This window comes from Nematolebias whitei, chromosome 9 (genome assembly GCF_014905685.2).
Source record: "Nematolebias whitei isolate Nwh7 chromosome 9, NemWhi1, whole genome shotgun sequence".
NCBI classification, from domain to species: Eukaryota; Metazoa; Chordata; class Actinopteri; order Cyprinodontiformes; family Rivulidae; genus Nematolebias; species Nematolebias whitei.
In genome coordinates this window covers 51,086,665-51,096,039 of record NC_056506.1, presented here as the reverse complement: position 1 = coordinate 51,096,039, position 9,375 = coordinate 51,086,665, and the positions used below count along the sequence as shown (strand labels likewise).

The window sequence follows — 9,375 nt, the reverse complement described above, 5'->3', positions numbered from 1 at the left end:
AGATGAATGTTTCTGTTCAATTATTATTTTATAGATGAATGTTTCTGATCAATTATTATTTTATAGATGAATGTTTCTGTTCAATTATTATTTTATAGATGAATGTTTCTGTTCAATTATTATTTTATAGATGAATGTTTCTGATCAATTATTATTTTATAGATGAATGTTTCTGATCAATTATTATTTTATAGATGAATGTTTCTGTTAATTATTATTTTATAGATGAATGTTTCTGTTCAGTTATTATTTTATAGATGAATGTTTCTGTTCAATTATTATTTTATAGATGAATGTTTGTGTTCAGTCCCTGAGACGACTTCTGTTGAGACTTGGAGCTGAAGAAATAAACTGAAGAGAACTGCATGTTTCTTTGTGGTGTTTTAGATACGTGGCGCCACAGCGATGACTTCCTGAAGGTGGAGCTTTGCATTATCAAGCAGGAGGAGGAGGAGATCAAGGCTGAAGCTCCACCCACTGAGCAGTACGCAAAGATGCTGAAGAAGGAGCAGCCTGAGGTGGACTCACAGGTGAAGGCTGAGGTGAATGTGGAGCTGAACAAGGACGACGTCCGGCCGAGCACTTCCTGTGAAGGGACAGAGGCCCCGCCCCCTCAGCCAGGGGAAGATGCTGACACTGGCGGCGGCTCTGTTGGCTGTAAAGTTTGTGGGCTGACGTTCAGCTACTGCGGCTCTCTGAGGAACCACGCTGAGGTTCATGCCGACGACGAGTGCTGCTTCTGTGGCGTCTGTGGTGAACTACAGCCCGACAAGCGGGACCTGCTGGTGCACCTGCAGGCACACCGGAAGGTCCACGCCTGCAAGTTCTGTGGAAAAACTTTCCAGCGCCGCGTGGAGCTGGAGGTGCACGCTCGCACGCACACGGGCGAGAAGCCGTTCAGCTGCAAGGCGTGCGGGAAGCGCTTCAGCCGCAAGAGCAACATGGAGATCCACATGAGGACGCACACGGGCGAGAAGCCGCACCGCTGCGACGTTTGCGGGAAACGCTTCAACATCACCTCGTCCATGATCCGCCACCTGAGGACGCACTCGGGGGAGAAGCCCTACAGCTGCCGAGTCTGCTGCAAGGCCTTCACCTCCAGCTCGGACATGAAGGTGCACCTGAGGACACACACCGGGGAGAGGCCATACTCCTGCGCCGTGTGTGGGAAGGCCTTCATGCTCAGCACGCCTCTCAAATATCACATGAAGCACCACACAGAGGAGCGGCCATACTGCTGCAGCCGGTGCAACCGCAGCTTCAGTGACATGTACACGCTGCGGCGCCACATGAAGACCCAGGACTGCAAGAAGAAAACCCTCATCAAGGTGTCCGATCTGACCCCGCAGCAGGACTGAGATCAGGCCTGAGATCTGGACTGAGATCAGGTCTGAGATCAAGACTGAAAGGTCTGATATCAGGACTGAGAACAGAACAGAGATCAGGTCTGAAATAAGACTGAGATCAGGTCTAAGATCAGGACTGAGATCAGGACTGAGATCAGGTCTTAAATAAGACTATCGGGTCTAAGATCAGGACTGAGATCAGGTCTGAAATAAGACTGAAATCAGGACCGAGATCAGGTCTAAGTTCAGAAATGAGATCAGGACTGAGGGTCTTTAGTCATAAACCAAAGGATCAACCTAACTTGGACTTTGCGTCCACCTTGTGTAGAACTTGGTTCTGATCCGGTTTTCAGCTGTTCCAGTTCTGCTTCCAATGATCCAGACTCTCCTGGACCCTTTCAGGTGGTCTGGATCAGCAGTTTTCCTGCAGGTTTATTATTATTTTTCTTCTTTTTTTAAGAATAAAATCATGAAGAATTAAACTTCAGATGTTTACAGAAGAATAAACGGACATTTTCAGTTTTTGTCCCTTAAATTGAAACATTTGTAGTTTTTAAGAACTTGGATTAATCATTAGTCTTTCCAAAGACTTTTCTTTTGTCGAGTCCTTCGCAGCTTCGTGTTGACATCGTCAGTGATGAATCTGTTGGTCTGTAGAAGAGGACAGTAGCTTCAGGTGGTTGGGAGTTTGATTCCTTACTCTTGTCAGTGACCCTGAACGCCACATGTCCTTCATGGTTCAGTAAACCCAGCCGGATCAGAACAAAACCGTTTACTGGAGTGCATTTTGGGGAAAACCTGGTCTGATCTTGAGAGATGGAATCCATCCCACCTTCAGTGGAGCAGCTCTTCTCTCTAAAACTGAACTGATTCAATTGGACACCCGGGTTGTTGACGGTTAACGGTCCAGTGTAGAAACCAGTCCAGGAGCAGAGTTGTAGTCCTCCACCCCTCTGCTGCTTCTCCTCTGTTACCCCCCCACACCCACATTGAAACAGAGTCAACTCGCCCACGGCTCAAATTAAATAAACTAAAAATCAGCTCTAAAAATATAAACCATAAAAATCTGATTAAAATAAACACAGTTACTTTACCAGAGCAAAAGAATAAAATCATTAAATGTGGATTATTGAACATCAGATCTTAGTTAATGAACTGATAACTGATCATCATTATATAAGAGGTCATAAAGGCAGAGGTGCACAATGCCCTAGAGATCCATCACTGCCTGATGCCCTCTCCAAGTTCTATGCTCACTTTGAAAACCCGAACACACCACCCAGCACCAGAAGAAGAGTGTCTCAGCATGACCTCAGATGAAGTGAGGAGGACTTTCAGAATTAATCCTCACAAAGCAACTGGCCCAGCCAGCATCCTGGGGAAGGTGCTGAAAGACTGTGCTGATCAGCTCTGCGAGGTGCTGGCAGACATCTTTAACTCCTCACCCTGGCAAAAGTTCCCACCTGCCTGAAGACTGCCACCATCATCCCAGTCCCAAAAAGCTCTACAGTGACTGGTCTGAATGACTATCGGCCAGTGGCCCTCACCCCGATAGTCGCTAAATGCTTCGAAAAACTGATCATGACTCGCATCAAAACAACCATCAACATCAACGAGGACCCTCATCAGTATGCATACTGTGAGAACTGATCAACAGAGGATGCAATCTCCTCTGTGGTCCACGCTGCTCTCACCCACCTGGAGCAGAAAAACTCCTACATCCGTATGCTCTTTGTGGACTTCACATCCGCCTTCAACACCATGATCCCCCAAACCCTGATGGACAAACTATCCACACTAGGACTAAGTTCCTACATTTGTAACTGGGTACTAGACTTCTTAACAAACAGACCAGTTAGTGAGGATCCACAACTTCTCCTCCTCCACCATAACCCTCAGCACTGGCTCTCCTCAGGGATGTGTGTTGAGCCCTCTCCTGTTTACTCTGCTCACATATGATTGTGCAGCTACCCATCCAGGCTGTCACATTGTAAAGTTTGCAGATGATACAGCGGTGGTGGGATGCATCACAAACAATGATGAGGAGGGGGCCCCCCCCCCCCCCCCTGAACATAGGAAGATCTGCAGTGGAAGTGGTCTCCATCTACAAGTACTTGGGTGTGCACCTGAACAACAACCTCAGCTGGAGCAACAACACCACCAACCTGATGAAGAAACATCAGAGACTCTACTTCCTCAGACGGCTGAGACGAGCTGGTCTGGAAGCTCAGTCCTCACCTCCTTCTACAGGTGTGCAGTGGAGAGCATCCTGTGCTCCAGCATCAATGTGTGGCATGGAGGCTGCACAGCTGCAGAAAGAAAAGCTTTGCAGAGAGTGGTGAAGGCTGCACAGAAGATGTTGGAGTCAGTCTCCCCACCATCACAGACATCTACACCTCCAGATGCAGGAAGAGGGCCACCTGCATCATGAAGGACCCCACTCACCCAGCACACACACTTTTTGCCCCACTCCCCTCAGGAAGGAGGTTAAGGAGCATTAAGTGTAGAACCACTAGACTGAGGAACAGCTTCTACCCTGAGGCTGTTAGACTCATGAATCTCTAACTAGAATAATCACTGTGAAAAACCATATCATGTTGCTGCTGATCAGTTTCATGTTGCTGCTGATCAGTTTCATGTTGCTGCTGATGTGTTTCATGTTGCTGCTGATCCGTTTCATGTTGCTGCTGATCTGTTTCAGTGTTGCTGCTGATGTGTTTCAATGTTGCTGCTGATGTGTTTCAATGTTGCTGCTGATGTGTTTCAATGTTGCTGCAGATGTGTTTCAATGTTGCTGCTGATGTGTTTCATGTTGCTGCTGATCTGTTTCATGTTGAGGTGTTAATGCGTGCTCATCTGCTCACACACTCATGCTCATGTTCGTGCTGCTGTTTGTGGCTATAATGACAAATTCAACAAAGTTCAAGATAAAAACAACTGGACTTTATTATATTTTATTTTTGTCTTGAACTTTTTTGAATTCACCATGTCCTGGATGACTGAGAATCTTCACCAGCTATTAATGCCACAATTGGCTTGCCATATGTCCACCTTCGTTCTGGAGCGATCTCAGCTTCATTTTGCTGCACCGCCCCGGCGAAATGAAGCTGATTTGACCGTCAAAGTGCATTTATTAAGCAAAAGTTAGACTGAGACACACCTTTCTGTAATTATTAAATATTACCCAAAACGTCCACACATCTACTCTCTCATCATCACACTCTTGGCCTGGTTCTGACCTATGGCATCAAGATTAATAACTTAGTAATAGTTCCTTAAAGTCCTGTTCTGTCCGACCTTTTTTTAATAACCTTTGAGTTCACATTAAATGACTACACAGTCACTGAGAGTAAATTTCATCTCAGCAGGTGCTTATCAGAAAATGCTGTAACCAAATTGAAAGCTTCTCTTTCATCGTTTGCTTCTGTCTTGCAGAGTAATGGATCAGAGAGCAGAGACTTAGATCATGTGGTTGATACAATAATTCTCAGTCAGGTCATCTGGACAGTTTCTTTTTTCTAGAGACGTTTCACCCTCAATCCGGAGGGCTTCATCAGTCTGAGGAGCTCCAAATAAACCGTTTCCCCACAAAGCAGTAAACTCCTTAAGTGGACCAACCAGTTTGCTGGAGATAAGATGGTTTCTGGGGGCTGGGGTTACCCCAACACTAATCGAATTTCAGGTCGCGCCAGAAATCTCAATTGTACCCAGTGCCCATCTTTACTTGTCCCCAGTCCTCCGCTGGTACTTCAGTAGTTATTGAATGTTGGTTCTGATCCGGACCTCTGACTGGTTAAATTAAGTTAAACTCGTTTTACTACAAACGGTTCTGTTTCTTCGTTGTGGTTCTGGTTTCAGTGTGAGGCGGGTCTGATAAGAACAGAACCACTCAGACACGTCCTCTCCTGGAGTACTGTTCTTTTATTATTGAAATGTTAGCTTTGGGTTTCCAGGCCCGCGGGCCGAGCAGCTCCAGCAGGAGTTCTGTTTGGACCCGGTCCAGTAAGTCCCGACGGCCCGGAGGAGGGACAAACCATTGAAACCCACACAGAATCAAAACAACACAAAGTGAGCCGTGTTTACAACAACAACAACAACAACATCAACAACAACAATTATAATAATTATAATAACAATAAGATAGCGCAGACGTTAGCGTGGAGGGTTCTGTTGGACCCGGAGCTCTCGGCTCATCGTTGGATCAGCAGCCGGTCCTGAATATTTACACTAAGAGTCGAGAATAAAAAAACTTTCACACGAAAACGACATCAGTCGTGGCTCTTAGCACCAGTGTATCGAGTAACGCAGAGGGATCAGTGCCGGGACGGGTCCAGACCTCCACCAGGTCCCTGTGGAGCCACACGACAGATCTAGACCTTTAGGAACACGAAGAGACTAGGTCCTGGCTCTGCTAACAGACCAGGTCCTGGGCCTGCTCACAGACCAGGGTCCAACTTAAAACTAGTTTTCCACCAGACTGAAGCTCGACTCGTCTGCTTCATCTTTGACCCTGAATGGCCCACAGAACTGGTCCAGAACTCCTGGTCCAGAGCTCTTGGTGCAGGAGTCCTGGTTCTGTTGAAACAGCAGACTCCTCTGTCATCTGTTAAAGTGGTTTTAAAAGAACGGAGCAGCTGATTTTCTGAGAAAACCTCCTAAAGACCCTTAGGAAGTCCGGAGGACGTTGGACCAGAATCATTTCAAAGGGAAGTCTGGATCTGTTGGAGAACATGAAGACCGGAGGAACTGGAACTGGATCAAGACTTTTGAAACTGAATTAGCAAAACTTTATTTTATAGACATATTCAGAAAGTCTGAGCTCAGAGCGGTTCTGAACCGGGTTCTGGACTCCTGGTTCTCCTCAGCCGAGGAGTTAAACTAAAAACTAGAGTTATAGAAAAAACTCTTGACTGTGAAGTCGAGCTGCAGCCTGTGGTGGAAAGCTGTTACTTCCTGTTACATCACTTCCTGTTCCCAAAGGAGGCCCAGATTCTTCTTCTCTGCTCCATGAACGTTGGAGCTTCAGTCAGAACGTTTGTGGAGCAGAGAAGAAGAAAAACCCGATCCCGATCTGAAGGTGGGGTTCTGAGGACGAGCGTGTCATTTGTGACCGTCACCGAGACGCAGAGGAGGAGGAGCCGTATCGCCGCTGGGGGAGGAGCCGAGGTGCCTTCACCAGATCTGAGGAGAAGAACTGAAGCTGATTTCCTGTGTGGCTGCAGTCACGTCGGGTTTGTGGTTCTGGTTCTGGTTCTGTCCCGGGTTCTTCCAACTCTGTGCGCGGCGCCGTCCCACCGAGTCTGTTCTTCTGAACCACGCCAGGAAGACGAGCAGCTGCTTCCTGTTGAGGCGGAAACGTTGGCAAAGAATCTGAGAACATAAGGAAGTGTTTTGGTAAAAATCGCCCGCCCGAGCGTTAGGGGGGAGTGGCTGAGTGGGCGGGGAAGGCGGGCGGGGCTAAGGCTGCTCCAGCGACGGCGTGTTGAAGCAGCCTTCGGGTAACGTGTTCTTGATGTCGTTGAGATTGGCGATGTCCGCTCGGATCTCGCGGATCTGCCGGTCGTAGTCGTTGATCATGTCCTCCTGAGAGCGCGCCACGTCGTTCAGCTCCACCAGCTTCCTGTCCAGCTCGCTGTCGTTCATCTTGTCCTTGGCCCTCTTCAGGGACTCGTCGATCTGGTTCAGCTTGCTCAGGTCCACCTTGTCAATGTTTCCTGCAGAGACATGCGGCGGTCAGTGGGCGTGGCTTCAGGCTTCACTGCGCCTGAGGAGGCGAGTTCTGAGGAGAACTCACCCAGCTGCTCCATCAGGGTGGAGATGAGCTTCAGGACCGTCTTCACCGTGCTCTTGGCCTTACGGGCATTGTCCTCCGCCTCCTTGGCGCTGTCCGACGCCTGCAGGACAGATTCAAACAAACTTTATTAGAGACGGGTGGAGGACAGGTGTCCCTCAGAGGACATCTTCATACCATGGCCGCCATCATCATGTCGTTGTCCGCCTCTTCCTTCTTCCTCCTCAGCTCCTGCTCGGCGGCGCTCAGCTGCTCCATCATGGCGTCCACCTCCCCATCCAGCCTGTTGGCGTCCTGCAGCGCCGTCTCCGCCTCCTCTTTGGTCTTGGCCGAGCCCTGAAAGGAAAAACGCTTTGTGGTGACGATGAGGAGGACGAAGGCCATGAGACCAGCGGCTGACACCTCGCTACCTTCTGCACGTTGCTGGCGATCCTCTCGGCCTCCTCCGCCTTGGTCTTGGCCTCTCGAGCGTCGGCGGCTGCGTTCCCGAGCGACGCCTCGGCCTGCCGCGTCTTCTCGTTGGCGGCCATGATGGTGGCGTTGATGGAGGGGATCTTCTTCATGGCGTCCTCCGCAGCCGTCTTGTTGTCGTTGACCCTCCGGTCGAAGTCTGAAGAAACGTTGAGAGAACGGTGAGACATCATTCATTTATTAATAAACAGTGATTTACCTGCAGCACTTAAAAATAACTCAAAATGTTTTAAAGGAATAAAGTTCAAACAAAAAGAACTTCAAGAGTTTTAGTTTTTTATAAACAAACAATAAAATGATAATAATGAGGATATTTTACAGAAACTAATTATTAATCCTGAATGAAGGAACTAAACGTTCATGAACTTCCTCTCAGAAACTGTTGGAATAAACAAGTTCAAGCCCTAAAACACTGGAGGGCCCTGAACGCATCGTTCTGGCTCAAATGAATCATAATTCATTATTAAATTAGTTTCATCAAAGCTCTGAGCGGATTTTTACACGTTTTAATGTGAAAATTACACATATAATTACAAAATAAAAGAACTTCAAAAGCAACTCAAAGAGGACAAACATTTAAAATTATAATAATAAACATATAAATAATAAACTGATGGAACATGCTTATATTTTGAAGTGAAGATTAAAGGTTTAAAAAAGTCTACATTAATAAAACCCCTCATTTTATTAAAATCATTCTAGATTAAAGGACAACGTTAAATCAAGTCTTTGAATGCATCGTTTCATCTCCTCGTGTCCAATAAGAGTTAAAATTAAAAACTAAACCCTCACATGTTTAATCCTTCATCCTAATCACTAAAGAACCGGGCCGGGAACATGAAGGGTTCTAGACACAGGAACCCGGAGCGGTCTGATACCTCGGAGGTCGTCCCGGATGTTTTCGGCCTCCCTGAAGGTGGACCGGCCTTTCTTGGCCGCCTCCTCAGCCACAGCTTTGGCGGCGTCGGCTCGGGCCAGCAGCTGGTCGGCGGTCTGTCAGAACACGAGAAGAAGAGGCGGCGCTTATATCATCTGACTGCAGCGAAACCAGGTGGCCCGGTTCTGAACCCACCTGCTGCTCGCTCTTCCCCTTCTCCAGCAGCTTTCGGACCTCCAGCTCTTTGGGCCTCAGGTCGTCTCGCAACTCGTTGTACTCCTTCTCAGTCTTGTCAATCAGCTTGTCGAGGTCCGACGCCTCCTTCTTGATCTTGTTGGCTTCCTCCTGAGGAGACACAGCAGCTATCAGTCAGGCTGGACTTCAGGGGGCGTGAGCATCATGTGACGTGTCTGCCCCGCCCACCTCCAGCGGCGCAGCGTCAAACGGCGGGAGGCTGGTCAGGTTGGCGAAGATCTTCAGAGCCTGGTCTCCGGCCTCCTCCGCCTCGGCCTGGATCAGGTTGGCCTGCTTCTCCAAGTGCTTGGCGAGGTTCTTTGTGTCATCGTACCTGAACAGGAAGTGACACGAGTGAAGACAGGAAGTCAGGAAACCTGTCCTCCATTATTCCTGCAAGCAATGTCAAAAACTTCTGAAAAGATTCTGAACGAGACAAACAGAGCTGCTTGTGGCGACACCCTGTGTGCTTTACTTCACATTTTTATTTATTTTGACGTTTACTGACAAAACAACAACAACAACAACATGAGAGGGAAAAAACAACACCAGAGGAAACAAACAACATCTGAGTAAACAAACAAACAACATCAGAGGAAACAAACAACATCTGAGGAAACAAACAACAACATCAGAGGAAACAAACAACATCTGAG

The 9,375-nt window shown here is 47.8% G+C and overlaps 2 protein-coding genes across 2 annotated transcripts in view; one reads left to right on the top strand and one right to left on the bottom strand.

Annotated features, from left to right (window-relative positions):
- The first annotated feature begins 494 nt into the window (after positions 1-494).
- On the top strand, positions 495-1,358 carry LOC119414336 (zinc finger protein 239-like). The gene is made up of 2 exons (XM_037681430.1): positions 495-1,021; positions 1,103-1,358. Exons 1-2 carry the CDS (start codon positions 495-497, stop codon positions 1,356-1,358), a joined length of 783 nt encoding a protein of 260 aa, XP_037537358.1.
- A 3,891-nt stretch (positions 1,359-5,249) lies between these two features.
- lamc1 (laminin, gamma 1) overlaps positions 5,250-9,375 on the bottom strand; it is a gene marked incomplete at its 5' end in the record, with an annotated part of 38,898 nt that continues 34,772 nt past the window's right edge. Inside the window, 7 exon segments of the mRNA XM_037682447.1 lie at positions 5,250-7,060; positions 7,141-7,240; positions 7,315-7,473; positions 7,548-7,747; positions 8,487-8,601; positions 8,681-8,830; positions 8,909-9,053. Coding sequence (XP_037538375.1) covers positions 6,804-7,060; positions 7,141-7,240; positions 7,315-7,473; positions 7,548-7,747; positions 8,487-8,601; positions 8,681-8,830; positions 8,909-9,053 — 1,126 coding nt within the window.

What these genes read in the sequence shown, in the direction of transcription:
- LOC119414336 (XM_037681430.1), top strand. Translation starts at nt 495, where the DNA reads ATGCTGAAGAAGGAGCAGCCTGAGGTGGACTCACAGGTGAAGGCTGAG. An exon ending in AAACGCTTCAACATCACCTC is followed by an intron (nt 1,022 to 1,102) that starts GTCCATGATCCG and finishes CTTCACCTCCAG; the next exon opens with CTCGGACATGAAGGTGCACC.